Below are 17,033 nucleotides of genomic sequence, written 5' to 3' on the forward strand. Positions count from 1 at the left end.
GCGCATTACCGAAAAAGTTTCGGGCTCATCGGTAGTGTACCGGGAGTGCCGGGAGGGGTGACGGGGACCATCGAGAGGGGTGTCACGCCCCAAGGGGTCTCATGGGCTATGGGAAGAGATAAACCAGCCCCTAGTGGGCTGGAATAAGTTCCCACTAAGGCCCATAAGGTTTGAGAAGGGAAAAACACAAGGTGGAAAGAGTTTCCAAGTGGGAAGGTGGAATCCTACTCCAAGTAGGATTGGAGTAGGACTCCTCCACCTCAAATTTCGGCCAAACCTTGAGGGTTTGAGGCTGCCTCCTCCCCTCCCTCCCTCCTATATATACTGAGGTATTAGGGCTGATTTGAGACAACTTTGCCACGGCAGCCCGACCACATATCTCCACGGTTTTACCTCTAGATCGCGTTTCTGCGGAGTTCGGGCGGAGCCCTGCTGAGACAAGGTCATCACCAACCTTCGGAGCGCCGTCACGCTGCCGGAGAACTCTTCTACCTCTCCGTCTCTCTTGCTGGATCAAGAAGGCCGAGATCATCGTCGAGCTGTACGTGTGCTGAACGCGGAGGTGCCGTCCGTTCGGCACTAGATCGTGGGACTGATCGCGGGACGGTTCGCGGGGCGGATCGAGGGACATGAGGACGTTCCACTACATCAACCGCGTTCACTAACGCTTCTGCTATACGGTCTACAAGGGTACGTAGATCACTCATCCCCTCTCGTAGATGGACATCACCATGATAGGTCTTCGTGCGCGTAGGAATTTTTTTGTTTCCCATGCGACGTTCCCCAACAGTGGCATCATGAGCTAGGTTCATGCGTAGATGTCTTCTCGAGTAGAACACAAAAGTTTTTGTGGGTGGTGATGTGCGTTTTGCTGCCCTCCTTAGTATTTTCTTGATTCCGCGGTATTGTTGGATTGAAGCGGCTTGGATCGACATTACTCGTACGCTTACGAGAGACTGGTTTCATCGCTACGAGTAACCCCGTTGCTCAAAGATGACTGGCAAGTGTCAGTTTCTCCAACTTTAGTTGAATCGGATTTGACCGAGGAGGTCCTTGGATGAGGTTAAATAGCAACTCATATATCTCCGTTGTGGTGTTTGCGTAAGTAAGATGCGATCCTACTAGATATCCATGGTCACCACGTAAAACATGCAACAACAAAATTAGAGGACGTCTAACTTGTTTTTGCAGGGTATGCTTGTGATGTGATATGGCCAACGATGTGATGTGATATATTGGATGTATGAGATGATCATGTTGTAATAGATAATATCGACTTGCACGTCGATGGTACGGCAACCGGCAGGAGCCATAGGGTTGTCTTTATACTAACGTTTGTGCTTGCAGATGCGTTTACTATTTTGCTAGGATGTAGCTAGTTTTTCAAGCTCATGCCCGTGTCGAGAGATATGAAGTCTCCGACAAGTTCTTTAGCTGTAAGATGGAGGAGAACAGTTCTGTGAGTGAGCACATACTCAGAATGTCTGGGTTACACGGTCGTCTGACTTCACTTGGAGTCGAACTTCCGGATGATGCTATAATCGACATAATCCTCCAGTCTCTCCCACCAAGCTACAAAGGCTTTGTGCTTAACTACAACATGCAAGGGATGGAAAAGACCATTCCCGAGTTGTACTCGATGCTCAAGTCTGCAGAAGTAGAAATCAAGAAAGAGCATCAAGTGTTGATGGTCAACTAGACCACTAGTTTCAAGAAAGGCAAGGGTAAAAAGAACTTCAAGAAAGACGACAAAGTTGTTGCCGCGCCCGGTAAGCCAGATGCCGGGAAGAATAAAAAGAATGGACCCAAGCCTGAGACTGAGTGCTTCTATTGCAAGGGAAAAGGTCACTGGAAGCGGAACTGCCCCAAATACTTAGCGGACAAGAAGGCCGGCAACGTTGAAGGTATATGTGATATACATGTTATTGATGTGTACCTTACCAGCGCTCGTAGTAGCTCTTGGGTATTTGATACCGGTGCTTTTGCTCACATTTGCAACTCAAAGCAGGAACTGCGGAATAAGCGGAGACTGGCCAAGGACGAGGTGACGATGCACGTGGGGAATGGTTCCAAAGTCGATGTGATCGCCGTCGGCACGCTACCTCTACATCTACCGTCGGGATTAGTTTTAAACCTTAATAATTGTTATTTAGTACCAGCTTTGAGCATGAATATTGTATCAGGGTCTTGCTTAATGCGGGACGGCTACTCATTTAAGTCAGAGAATAATGGTTGTTCTATTTATATGAGTGATATGTTTTATGGTCATGCTCCGCTGGTGAATGGTTTATTCTTGATGAATCTCGATCGTGATGTTATGCATATTCATAGTGTGAGTACCAAAAGATGTAAAGTTGATAATGATAGTCCCACATACTTGTGGCACTGCCGCCTATGTCATATCGGCATTAAGCGCATGAAGAAGCTCCATACTGATGGACTATTAGAGTCTCTTGACTTTGAATCATTTGACACATGCGAACCGTGCCTCATGGGCAAGATGACTAAGACTCCATTCTCAGGAATAATGGAGAGAGCAACCGACTTATTGGAAATAATACATACTGATGTGTGTGGTCCAATGAACGTTGAAGCTCACGGTGGCTATCGTTATGTTCTCACTCTCACCGATGATTTGAGTAGGTATGGGTATATCTACTTAATGAAGCACAAATCTGAGACGTTTGAAAAGTTCAAGGAATTTCAGAGTGAGGTTGAGAATCAACGTGACAAAAAAATTAAATGTCTGCGATCTGATCGTGGAGGAGAATATTTGAGTCACGAGTTTGGCACACACCTAAGGAAGTGTGTAATCGTTTCACAACTGACGCCGCCTGGCACACCGCAATGCAACGGAGTGTCTGAACGTCGTAATCGCACTTTATTAGATATGGTACGATCTATGATGTCTCTTACCGACTTACCGCTATCATTTTGGGGATACGCATTAGAAATTGCAGCATTCACTTTAAATAGGGCACCGTCTAAATCCGTTTTGACGACACCATATGAACTATGGTTTGGCAAGAAACCTAAGTTGTCGTTTCTTAAAGTTTGGGGCTGCGATGCTTATGTGAAGAAACTTCAAGCAGAAAAGCTCGAACCCAAAGCGGAGAAATGCGTATTCATAGGATAACCTAAGGAAACTATTGGGTATACCTTCTATCTTAGATCCGAAGGTAAGACCTTTGTTGCCAAGAATGGATCCTTTCTAGAGAAAGAGTTTCTCTCAAAAGAAGTAAGTGGGAGGAAGGTAGAACTTGATGAGGTAATTACACCCCCTCTCGAACAGGATAGTAGCGCAGCGCGGGAAGTTGTTCGTGTGGCGTCTACACCGACTGAAGAGGAAGTTAATGATGATGATCATGAAGCTTCGGATCAAGTTACTACTGAACCGCGAAGGTCCACAAGGGCACGCTCCGCACCAGAATGGTACGACATCCCTGTGATGGAAATCATGTTGTTAGACAACGGTGAACCTTCGAACTATGAAGAAGCGATGGCGGGCCCGGATTCCAACAAATGGCTTGAGGCTATGAAATCCGAGATAGGATCCATGTATGAGAACAAAGTATGGACTTTGGTGGACTTACCCGATGACCAGCGAGCCATAGAAAATAAATGGATCTTCAAGAAGAAGACTGATGCAAACGGTAATGTAACCGTTTACAAAGCTCGACTTGTCGCAAAGGGTTTTCGAAAAATTCAAGGAGTTGACTACAAAGAGCCCTTCTCACCCGTAGCGAAGCTGAAATCAGTCTGAATCATGTTAGCAATTGCCGCCTTTTATGATTATGAAATTTGGCAAATGGATGTCAAAACAGCGTTCCTTAACGGGAACCTTAAGGAAGAGTTGTATATGATGCAACCAGAAGGTTTTGTCGACCCTAAGGGTGCTAACAAAGTGTGCAAGCTCCAGCGCTCCATCTATGGGCTGGTGCAAGCATCTCGGAGTTGGAACATTCGTTTTAATGAGGTGATTATAGCGTTTGGGTTCATACAGGTTTACGGAGAAGCCTGTCTGTACAAGAAAGTGAGTGGGAGCTCTGTAGCTTTCCTCATACTGTATGTGGATGACATATTATTGATGGGGAATTATATAGAGATGTTGGAGAGCATAAAGGCCTATTTGAACAAAAGTTTTTCAATGAAGGACCTTGGAGAAGCTGCATACATATTAGGCATCAAGATCTATACAGATAGATCAAGACGCCTCATAGGTCTTTCGCAAAGTACATACCTTGACAAGATATTGAAGAAGTTCAATATAGAAAAATCAAAGAAAGGGTTCTTGCCAGTTTTGCAAGGTGTGAGATTGAGTAAGACTCAGTTGCCGACCACGGCAGCAGATAGAGAGAAGATGAGTTCTGTCCCCTACGCATCAGCCGTGGGCTCTCTAATGTATGCCATGCTGTGTGCCAGACCTGATATAAACCTTGCCATAAGCTTGGTAGGGAGGTACCAAAGCGATCCCGGTATGGAACACTGGACAGCGGTCAAGAATATCCTTAAGTACCTGAAAAGGACTAAGGAAATGTTTCTCGTTTATGGAGGTGACGAAGAGCTCATCGTAAAGGGTTACGTCGACGCTAGCCTCGACACAGATCCGGATGACTCTAAGTCACAGACCGGATACGTATATGTATTGAATGGTGGGGCAGTGAGCTGGTGCAGCAGCAATCAAGAAGTCGTGGCAGCATCTACATGTGAAGCGGAGTACATAGCTGCTTCAGAAGCAGCTCGTGAAGGAATTTGGATGAAGGAGCTCATCACCGACCTTGGAGTGGTTCCAAGCACGTCGAGTCCAATGACACTCTTCTGTGATAACACTGGGGCCATTGCCATAGCCAAGGAGCCCAGGTTTCACCGGAAGACGAAGCACATCAAACGCCGCTACAACTCCATCCAGGACCATGTCCAGAGTGGAGTGATAGATATTTGTAAAGTACACACGGATCTGAATGTTGCAGACCCGTTGACTAAATCTCTTCCACGAGCAAAACATGATCAACACCATAATGCTATGGGTGTTCGATACATCACAATATAACTAGATTATTGACTCTAGTGCAGGTGGGAGACTGTTGGAAATATGCCCTAGAGGCAATAATAAAATGGTTATTATCATATTTCCTTGTTCATGATAATCGTCTATTGTTCATGCTATAATTGTATTAACAGGAAACAGTAATACATGTGTGAATAAATAGATCGACAAGTTAGTCAATAGATGATGATGGTTTCTTGATCATGGGCATTAGATGTCATTGATAACAGGATCACATCATTAGGAGAATGATGTGATGGACAAGACCCAATCCTAAGCATAGCACTAGATCGTATTGTTCGTATGCTAAAGCTTTTCTAGTGTCAAGTATCTTTTCCTTTGACCGTGAGATTGTGCAACTCCCGGATACCGTAGGAGCGCTTTGGGTGTATCAAACGTCACAACGTAACTGGGCGACTATAAAGGTGCACTACGGGTACCTCCGAAAGTGTCTGTTGGGTTGGTACGAATCGAGATCGGGATTTGTCACTCCGTGTGACGGAGAGGTATCTCTGGGCCCACTCGGTAGAACATCATCATGAGCTCAATGTGACTAAGGAGTTAGTCACACGATGACGTGCTACAGAACGGGTAAAGAGACTTACCGGTAACGAGATTGAACAAGGTATAGGTATACCGACGATCGAATCTCGCGCAAGTTCTATACCGACAGACAAAGGGAATCGTATACGGGATTGATTGAATCCTTGACATCGTGGTTCATCCGATGAGAGCATCGTGGAGCAATGGGAGCCACCATGGGTATCCAGACCCCGCTGATGGTTATTGGCCAGAGAGGTGTCTCAGTCATGTCTGCCTATCTCCCGAACCCGTAGGGTCTACACACTTACGGTTCGGTGACGCTAGGGTTATAGGGAATTGTTATACGACGTTACCGAAAGTTGTTCGGAGTACCGGATGAGATCCCGGACGTCACGAGGAGCTCCGGAATGGTCTGTAGGTAAAGATTGATATATAGGACGGATGGTTTCGGACACCGGAAGTGTTTCGGGCATCACCCGTAACGTACCGGGACCATCGGGTCCACCGGAGGTGGCCCCGGGGGTCCACCGAAGGGGGGCAACGACCCCGGGAGGTAAGGTGGGCCAAGTGGGGGAGGGAATCAGCCCCTAGGTGGGCTGGTGCGCCTCCCCGCTCAGCCCAATGCGCAAGGAGAGGGAGGGGGGGAACCCTAGGCACAGGTGGGCCTTAGGCCCACCAGGTGGTGCGCCACCCCTCCCACCCTAGCCGCCGCCTCCTTTCCCATCTGGTGGCTGCCGCACCACCTAGGGAGGGAACCCTAGGGGTGGCGCAGCCCCTCCCCCTCCTCCTATAAATAGAGAGGGGTTTTGGCTCTTGGGAGACAGACTTATCCCTCTCCCTCGGCGCAGCCTTGCCCTTCTTTCTCCTCCTCTCTACCGGTGCTTGGCGAAGCCCTACCGGGAGACCTCGTCTCTCCATCGACACCACGCCATCGTGCTGCTGGAGTTCTTCCCCAACCTCTCCCTCCTCCTTGCTGGATCAAGGTGCGCGAGACGTCACCAGGCTGCACGTGTGTTGAAAGCGGAGGTGTCGTAGTTCGGCACTAGATCGGAATCACACCGCGATCCGAATCGCTGCGAGTATGACTCCATCAACCGCGTTCTAGTAACGCTTCCGCTTAGCGATCTTCAAAGGTATGAAGATGCTCTTACCCCTCTCTCGTTGCTGGTCTCTCCATAGGAAGATCTGAATATGCGTAGGAAAATTTTGAATTTATGCTACGTTACCCAACAGTTCCGTAGCACGTCATCGTGTGACTAACTCCTTAGTCACATTGAGCTCATGATGATGTTCTACCGAGTGGGCCCAGAGATACCTCTCCGTCACACGGAGTGACAAATCCCGATCTCGATTCGTACCAACCCAACAGACACTTTCGGAGGTACCTGTAGTGCACCTTTATAGTCACCCAGTTACGTTGTGACGTTTGATACACCCAAAGCACTCCTACGGTATCCGGAAGTTGCACAATCTCACGGTCGAAGGAAAAGATACTTGACATTAGAAAAGCTTTAGCATACAAACAATACGATCTAGTGCTATGCTTAGGATTGGGTCTTGTCCATCACATCATTCTCCTAATGATGTGATCCCGTTATCAATGACATCTAATGCCCATGATCAGAAAACCATGATCATCTATTGACTAACGAGCTAGCCAACTAGAGGCTTGCTAGGGACACTTTGTGATCTATTTATTCACACATGGATTATTGTTTCCTGTTAATACAATTATAGCATGAACTATAGACGATTATCATGAACAAGGAAATATGACAATAACCATTTTATTATTGGCTCTAGGGCATATTTCCAACACTTATTCCTCAGAATTTGTACCCACATACCTTCGGATTCCACCGAGATCCGATACACCTATTTACTTAGCAAACTTTTGTTTTTGACCTCTAGATTTTCGACCCCTATACCCCCTTGATCTCTAGGTCTGCAAATGATGTCCCATTTGGTGAGCCTGTATTTGGTTTTATCCGCATCGCCTTGCCAGAAAAATCTAGATCGAAAAAAATCCAGCCTTTTGCGTACCCCCACTGGTACCTCAAAAAAGGATAGGAGAAACATAGGCATACTTGTTAAAACCGAATTAACAAGTATTAAATGTCCTTCATAGGATAAAAGCTTGCCCTTCCAGCAGCTTAGCTTTTTTTCGAAACGGTCTTCGATACACTTCCACTCTTTATTAGTGAGTCTCCGATGATGTATAGGAATGCCTAAGTAAGTGAAAGGCAAATCCCCACTCTTGCAACCGAACAGTTGGTTGTAATATATTTCTTATTTTGAAATTCTCATATTTTCGAACAACTCTTTTGGAACACTCTATATATTTTTTTTTCTTTCTTGTACTTATTGTATTACTATCATTATGATGATTCTTTCAAATCTTCATTTAGTACCTTTTTAAACTTTTCAAACATATAATCTTGTTTCCGTGATTTCTTCAAATTGGTTGATTTTTGAATAAAAAAAATCAAGTATTCTAGAATTTCTGGCGAACCAAGTTGCCATGTGTGCAAAACCACAATTTGTGTTGGTCTTAGGCATTATGGCAGTGTGCTGGTGAAGGTATGGTCATCAATTGATAAGGTGGCAAGAAGCTCAAGTTATAGACAAGCTTAGCTTACCTTGTAGCTCTAGACCTTGTCGTTTTTGGACCATCTTAGCTTAACTTGCAACTCAAGTCCTTATCGTTTTTGTTCTTGGGTGTCCGCCCCATCTCCGTTGGCCTTACGGCTATGGGGACGCGGTAGATCCTGACTCTTGTCGGCAGGTGGGCTTCGTTTTTAGATGTTTTATTGAGTTTGTTAGGGTTTGCATCCTGTTCGGGGAGACGAGATGACGACGGCTCACTAAAGATGTAACAAGATGCTCCCCGCCTAGCCCAAGTCCCGATGGTGCCTCCGGAATTGTCGGTGGGCGTGGAGGTGTGTCTACGATGGATCTGTCTTTGGTGGATCTGCTCACATATGTTTGTCGTCCGTCTACATTCGTGCGTTTTCAGGTTGGATCCTCCGGATCTACGAACTCTTCATCGGCGGTGGTTACTTTTCTGGCACATTGGTCCTGTGGGGCCTTAGCACGATGATTTCCCGACTGTCTACTACAACAAGTTTTTTTCGACTCTTGTTTTGGAGGGGTGATGATGACGACGTGCCTTCATCTTGTTTCAACGCTTGTAGTCGTCACTAGATGGTTTACGGAATTGAATGCAATTTATAATTTTTTTGGCGTTCAATGTACTGCTATGATTGTAGAAGAATAAATCGGAAGTTTTCTTGTAAAAAAGTGTATATCATATTTCACGGCCATTCTGCCAACCATTCTATTTGGAAAAATAGTATACACTTGGTTCTGAATTATTGTAAAGATCCAGATCTCGTTAGTGTCAAAACCTTCTAGATTTACCTCATTCTTCCACTAAAACCACTTTGGTAGCAATTGTGTACCTATTTAGCAGTCCAATCAACAACAACAAAAACAAAAAATATATATATTAAAAATGAACATTTCAATATGCCAAAGTTGTAAGAACTCTACAAAATGTAGAACAATTAATAAATACTCCACAGATCACAAAATTTGGTCAAGTTATGAAATTATGTAAAATTACCAACGTTTTTCCTTGTTATCATTTACAAATTTCCATATTTTGAACACCTTTTTTCAGAACATTACCTTTTTACAAATTCTTTTTTTTCATCTACTTATTGTACTATTATTGTTATGATGTTTCTTTCAAATGTTCATTTAATGTAAATTTTTATTCAAATTGAGTTTCTAAATAGCACGATGTACTTTTTGAACATTCAAATGTTTTCCTTTGTTTTCGCCCGACTTATCTTCAAACAAGTTGAATTGTCACTAAAGAAAAAAATCCAAGTTTATTTTCTTTATATATATACATTTTGTTAACTGGGTTGCCATGTGTGCAAAACCACGGCTTGTGTACGTGTCGTGCCTGATGGAAGTGTGGTTGTGAAGTTGGTCCTATGGGATTCTTGGTGATTGTCGGATCGTCTTGATTTGATCATGTCCTTTGCTCATCAGTAGACAAGTTGCAGACAACCTTCTTTGGCTGAATTTGTAGCTCCAGTCCTTGTCGTTTCTGGTTTTGGTTGTCATCTTTCTCCCCTTTTTCAAGGGTTTGTAAGTTGATAGCCATAACATCAAGTTACTGGTTCACCCACAAAAAAGTAAAATAAAAACAAATCGAATTACTGGTTGTAAGTGGGTCTACATGTCTTTATCACTTCTTTCAAGCCGGGCGAAAGCCTTCTTTCCAAGAGAAAAGAAGAAAAAAGATTATGCACTGAATCAAAATAGTTGAAGATACGATCCGCACACCATAAGGGTTTGTAGTACCCGTGGCTAAAGCAAGACATAGCAGAGTAACAAAGAATAGTAAAATAAAAATAAATACTCCCTCCATTTCTAAATATAAGACCTTTTAGATATTGCACTATGAACTACATACGGATGTATGTAGACATATTTTAAAATGTAGATTCATTCATTTTACTCCGTATGTAGTCTCCTAATGTAATCTCTAAAAGGTCTTATATTTTGAAACGGAGGGAGTAGTAAATAAGTTTCAAAAATTCTTAATTTTATTTTGTAGATGTTCATATTAGTGTGGCAAGTGTGTTTGTCAATTTTCATGCCATATGAGATAGCGGTGCTTCATAGGTGAAAAAAATAAAATTAAGTATAACATTTGAAGGTAACATTTGCGTTCGACTTGTTCATTTTGCACGGACCAAAATACTTAAGTTTTTAGCATGTAAATTCGCATGTGCCATTTGAGTGTGACAATGAACACATCTATTTTTTTTCATTTTGTTTACATTTGTAAAATACATTTTTAACACGCAGGAGCATATGCTCCCTAGAGCCAAATTGAATATCCGGGTAACAATCGAATATTGTCTTTGAGGGTCGAGCTCCATGGAGCTCGATTTTGAAAACTTCAAATTTTATCACATTTTATATTTTCTATATTCAAAAAATTCTGAAAAAACATAGATATACATGAAGGCATAACATACACGCGTGTATTTTTTTAGGGCAAAATACGTTGTAATATGGGCTGTGCAAAAGAAACAAATCCATGCCTTTTTAACGCATGATAGTATTCATCCTTTTAGGTCATGAGTTTGTCTTTTTTATACTGGTCGCCTTTCAACGTTTTTCATCCTAAACTTTTAGACATATACACATGGCATTTTTGTTTACTTGCACATATTTTTAGATGTTTTAAAAGCAAAAAGTTTGAATTTTAACTTGTTTTAAAAAAAAAACCTCCATGTCCATTCTCTATAACAATGTCCTAACTGATTAGATAACGACCTGGCATTTCCACATCCTTTCACTAGCTCTTGGACGTACTATTTCTAGACCTAAGCTTACAAGGCAATTTGTCAATTGGAAAACGCTTGTGGCCGGTGCACCGCCAAACCGTTCAGCCGGTCGCGCGCGATCCATACGTGCAGTTGATTAAGTATGTAATTTTTTTCCGTCTAAATTTGTTGTAACCAGCGTTTATATTTGCTACAAGCGTTTTCTATTTGCTACATTTATCCAGTAAAAAAAGTTGCATATACGTTTGGTTGCAACTCCAGTTTGTCGGATTTTTCGATACAACCGGCGTTTTTTACTTTTGCTACAACCGTGTTAATTTTTGCTACAACCAGTAATTTTTTACTGTAACCGTTCACTGAAAAAGTTGCATACACATTGTAATCCGAGTTCACCGGATTATTTTTGCTATAACCTACATTTTGTTTTGCTACCACGCATCATCAGCATCAATTTTTTACTACGATCACGTTGATATTTTTTTGCTACAACCATATTTTTGTTGCAAACGTGATCGAAATGCTGCATCGTGGTCAAAATTTGCTGCATCGTAGTCAAAATCTGCTGCATCATGAAATTTTGCTGTAAGAACATATCTGACGGTGCGGCCTGCGTGTGGCCGGTAGATCGGACGGCCAGTATGCGGCCGACCCAAAGTTCCGGCGAGGGCTGCCCTTGCCAATTTCGCATGCATGATAATTCCTTCTATTTCATAGTAAAATATCTAAAATATCTTATAAGAGTAGTGTTTAGGAATAGAGGGAGTAGGTATGGGCAACAACCCGGTGTGCGTGCGTGCGCGTGCGGGGAGGCGAAACGTTTAGTGCTGTGGTACGTGCGTCATCCGCATCACGCGAAGGCCACCCAGACCCAGTTGCGGGCGGCGCGCGAGTCGGTTACGCTGCTCTGTCGCTCGCCGGAGCCGTGTGTCCGGAAGCTATAATCCAGCCCTGGTTTGTTAGCACCAGCAGCGAGCTAGCGACAGACACGGTGCGCAGACGGCGCCGGCAACGCAACGGCCTGCACGCCAGGCACCCGACCGGGTCACGGAGACGTGCGCAGCTCATGTCCCAGCTCACCTCCCCTTCTCTCTCTCGCATGCACAACACATCCTGCTGAGAACGAAGTGTAGACTCGACCTGTATACATCGTCGTTGGTCGCTACGTACGTGAAAACAACGGATTCGAACGAAGGGCGACGTACGCGCGCAGCTCGCGATCGATCGATATGGTACGTATTCTTTTGGTTAGCCTGTGCGGTGACTCACGACGGAGGTCGATCGATCAGCCCGGCCGGTCGTGTGCGTGTCTGCCTTTCGTCCACCGCTTGCTGCTTTTAGCTGATTGATGACCACCAGCAAAAATCCAACATCGTGGCCGTTGTGTAAGACACCACTATCTCTTCCTCCTCCTCGCCTCCGCTCAGCCAGGCTTCAACCCCCTTCCCTATATAACGCGCCCACTAGACGGACGGGTAGACAGAGAGCCACCTCCACACGGTTCATCGGCAGAAAGCAACCAACGCCTCCCCCAAATTCAGGAGCTGCATCGATCGACAGAGAGACTTAACACGCTTTCTTGGTTGGGGCCGGGTTCTTGCTTGAGATCGTCGTCGGCCATGGTGGTGTGGAGGGAGAGCTACCTGGACCTGATCCTGATCCCGCTGGGGCTGCTGCTGCCGGCGCTGTACCACGCGTGGCTGTGGCGGGCCGTGCGGCGCCGCCCGCTCTCCACGGCCTTCGGGGTCTACTCGGCGGCGCGCAGGCTGTGGGCGGCCGGCATGATGCGGGACAACGACGACAAGAAGGGGGTGCTGGTGGTGCAGTCGCTGCGGAACGTCATCATGGGGTCCACGCTCATGGCCACCACCTCGGTGCTCTTCTGCACGGGCATCGCCGCCGTGCTCAGCAGCACCTACTCCGTGAAGAAGCCGCTCAGCGACGCCGTGTTCGGCGCGCACGGGGAGTACATGATGGCGCTCAAGTACGTGGCGCTGCTGCTCGTCTTCCTCTTCGCCTTCCTCTGCCACACCCTCACCATCTGCTTCCTCAACCAAGCCAGCTTCCTCATCAACACCTCCTGCATCCCCCGCGCCGCCGCCGACAAGGACGGCGACGGCGCACGCATGGTCGGCCTCGGCCTGCAGCTGCCGGCCGGCGCCGTGGGCGACTACGTGGGCGAGATCCTCGAGAGGGGATTCACGCTCAACTTCGTCGGCAACAGGCTCTTCTACGCCGGGGTGCCCCTCCTACTCTGGATCTTCGGCCCGCTGCTCGCCTTCCTCTCCGCCATGGTCATGATCCCGATACTCTACAACCTCGACATGGTGAACGTCGCCAGCGCCGACAGAGGAGCCAAGGAGCACAGCAGCGGCTGCGTCAACGGCAAGGCGGCGAACGGGAACGGCTGCATGCAGGTCTGATCGAAGCAGGTGCATTCCAGTTCCGCCAGAGGAAGACGAAGGCGTTTTCGATCTCCTGTCCTGTCCCTTTTACATGATATGATGCTTATCTTAATGCATGTGTATGTAGTACTCCATATGCACCATGAACTGATGGTACAGTAGACTGCCAGCCACATTGGTAGTGCAGTGCAGCACAACTTAGCTTTCTTTTCATTCAGACGTATCGTGAGGGGGTTTCTTGTCAGTTGCTGTGGTGCTTGTCGTGTGGATCGAGTTAGTTGTACTACCGGCAGTTCGGAATGACATGGAACCCATGCATAGCAGATGTGACGGGCTGCCTGCCCTTTTTCGTGGGTGTTGGGTTTGGTTGGTTCATGGCCGAGTGACACTAGCTGTGACAATGTGTGCCTGCCGATGCCGCTATAGTTCCGAGCTGGCTTTATCCCTGTGGATCTGTTTGTCCCGCTTATTAAGTGTGCTCCGCGATCCCGGTTTATTGTCGGCTCACACAACCAACTGACAATTGTAAGGCCAACTTCAACCATCCACTCGAAACAGATGTCCGTTTTGTTTAAATTTTGTTCATTTGGATCGGTGTTCACTTGCGGTTGTACGGTTATTGGTGCGCTCAACCGTTCGCCGCGTCGCAAATTTTATCCCTTTTTGGACTTGCAAATTTGATCCAAATATAAACACAAATAGGCATTGCAAATGATTTAAAAACATTAATATATTACATAAACGTCCACAAAGTCCAGTCTAGCACATTCTAACTAAACTTCAAATTGTCCACAAACACCAACTAACAATTGTAAGAGAGTCCAAACATTTATGTTTAGTCACGTTGGTGCGGTTGGGGTTTAACACTCTCACTGAGAGTCGTCTGCTGGCTGGCGCGGCCAAACCTGCATGCCAACAGCCACGGTACAGGGGGAGGCGTTCTGCCCATTTCATTAAGTGTTCCTTGGATTTACACTTTTCCCATGGACTTCATGATTTGAAAGGTGTGCGTCCCTGAAAGTTAAATTTTTCATCTGGCTTGCTCTGCAAGATTAGATTTAGACCTCTGACCGGCTTGTACGGCGTGAATGGACAAACTGTGGCCTATGCCCCCTCTGTAATCGGGAACAGAAGACAGACATCCACCTCTTCGTCAAATGCCGCTTCATTATTAGGCTTTGGCGTTTGATCATTGTTAAATATGATCTGGTACGCATGGACACAAATGACCGGCACCTTGCGGAGTCTCTTTTGGAGTGGTGGGATAGGCGAACCAATTTCGAGCAACCCTGAGCGACGCGCCATGACTTCTCTAACCACGCTGGTATCGTGCACAATATGAAATGTGATGAACGCTAGGGTGTTCCGTCATAAAAATGAACCGCCGCCAAGCCTCCTAAAGCATATTGTGGATGAGGCCGGTCTTTGGGTTTCGGTGGGGGCAAAGAAACTAGAAAAAATATATTACGCGAGTAATTGTCATGCCTTTTTTACGGTGTTCTCGTAACACTATGTAACCCTATTCTTCTTTTATTTAAAGATGAGGCAAAAAATTTACCTTCGTTTAAAAAAAAGAGAAAGTAAAAGGTGCAAGAATTACCATATCAAAAATATCACGGTTTCTAATTAAAGTTATCTCAACCATAGTGACACTTATTTTGGATTAGAGGATGTACATGAGAAAAGGAGAAAGAAAGAAAAAAAAATTGTTGCCATATAGAATTACGACCCTGTTTGGAACCACCCAGATTATATAATTCAGTTTTTATAATCTATTATGTCTTCAAACAGAACAGATTATGGTGTAGATTATAAAAACTAGATGGACAGATTATTAAAAACTGATAATTTACTCTACACCAGCTAAAATCAGATTATGGATTGCTAATGACCCATTACCCTTGTAAAGTTGGAGATAATAACATTCCTACCACCGCCATCCTCCTCTTTTTAAAAAAAACAGAGGGCGGACAGGTCATTATGGAATGTAAAACCTGATTATAGTTTATATAATCTGGCCTCGAAACATGCCCACATAGATTATCTTCATAAACCAGATTATATAATCTATTTTCATAATCCAGATTATCATAATCTATTATGGTTCCAAACAAGGCCTACATCTATCGTAAAAAAAAACTAGCCAACCGAACTAGCTCAACGACTTCCTGCTGTGGTACAGTTTCTCGACTAATGTCGACCATTGCAGAGAGACAGGTTGAGAGGCTGTTTCTCAATGGAGTTTTTTAAAACATAACGACCCCTTTTTTTGCGGATAACAACACCTCCTTATTCACTTGAATATAATTACTTGATAATAAGGTTGTACCATTATTTTCTTATTTTAGGAAAAAACTGCTTTATTAAAAGAGGCGTGCTACGCATCAGCCGACGAATCTTGTTAAAACATCCGCCGGCTCATAAGTTATCAGATCAGGTGCATCGGGAGACAGATCAGCTTCTCCACTTTTGCAACTTAGGCCTTGTTGCAGTTTTTCTGCAACTATGATCTTGTTGTAGATTTTTTTACAATAAAGGTCCTGTTGCAGATTTCTTTTTGCAACTGAGGTCCGTTGTAGAATTTTTTTCTTTTACAGCCGAGATTATGTTGCAGAAGCGTCGCATCGCCCTACTTTCGTGTTTTAAGGATTCAGATCCTGCAACAGAGTCGTTGTTGCGATAAAAAATTGCGACAACATACTAGTTGCAAAAACTTATGATGGCCATAAGACACGTCAACGTGACGTGCACAAAAGAAGGTGGATGTGAGCGTGCCATCCGCCGGATGATTTATAACGCTTCCCTTTTAATAACAAAAAAACACGCGCACCAAACTAAACCAGCGTGCCAAAGCCATCGAACAAAAGCCTGCACAAATTTTGCTCATATCAGCACGTGGTGAAGTCTCGGCGTCTCAGTCTCGTGGACGATGGAATACCCCTCGTCCTGTCCCCAGGGAGGTTGGATCTCGCCGCCACCATGCGCGTTGGTTCTTCTTCTCCCTCTTGCGTGCGTCTGTCTCCTCAAGCCCCCTGCTTGGCACGCTTGACGATGGTGGCGAGCATTGCATTTGCACCTTGATCCCTAGGTTCCTTTAACCCCTTCCGTATCGCCATACTGTTGTTCTTCTCCGAGCTTAACCTGATCGAGGCGTACTAGGGGCTATCCTTCCTCTCGCCTCGTCGGGGAGAAATCCTTGGGAGCAGCGCCGTCATCGTCGTGGTCCTTTTTAGAGGTGTTGATTGATACCAACGCTTCAGAGCTTTGGAGCTTGGTGGGGGATCCCGGGTGGACGCAGTGGTCGCGAGGCTTCTTCGTTTTTATCGTTACGTCGTTGCCTGCATTTGTTTCTTTTGTATTTTTTTCTTTCGTTCCTTTCGGCCGTGTCTGTGCTACTTTCGCCCCAACACCTATCATTGGTTGTATAGGTTGGTTGCTTTGTGATACAAAATGAAAAAAAAACCTTTTCTGAAGGTTAACACTATACTCGTAACCATTCTATCAAAGTTTAATGTGCAATTCAACCCTTTATAATGCATAAATATCAAGAGGTTTCTCCAATAAAAAATTCGAGAGGAATTGCGAGGCGGCCGTGGCAAACCCTTTTGCTATGTCAGATTCCAACCCCTACTAAGGATACTTCAGATTTTTGATTACGATGATGTATTC

General features: G+C 45.1%; 1 protein-coding gene across 2 annotated transcripts; it reads left to right on the forward strand.

The window, feature by feature from the left end:
* The first annotated feature begins 12,409 nt into the window (after positions 1-12,409).
* LOC123395892 lies at positions 12,410-13,687 on the forward strand. 2 transcript variants are annotated; one of them, XM_045090920.1, is made up of 2 exons: positions 12,410-12,943; positions 13,022-13,687. In XM_045090920.1, exons 1-2 carry the CDS (start codon positions 12,579-12,581, stop codon positions 13,380-13,382), a joined length of 726 nt encoding a protein of 241 aa, XP_044946855.1. In that variant the 5' UTR covers positions 12,410-12,578; the 3' UTR covers positions 13,383-13,687. The 2 variants fall into 2 exon arrangements, with proteins under 2 accessions (XP_044946855.1, XP_044946854.1); XM_045090919.1 differs by having other exon boundaries at positions 12,412-13,687.
* The last annotated feature ends 3,346 nt before the right edge of the window (positions 13,688-17,033 follow it).

This window comes from Hordeum vulgare, chromosome 5H (assembly GCF_904849725.1).
Source record: "Hordeum vulgare subsp. vulgare chromosome 5H, MorexV3_pseudomolecules_assembly, whole genome shotgun sequence".
In the NCBI taxonomy this organism is placed as follows: Eukaryota; Viridiplantae; Streptophyta; class Magnoliopsida; order Poales; family Poaceae; genus Hordeum; species Hordeum vulgare.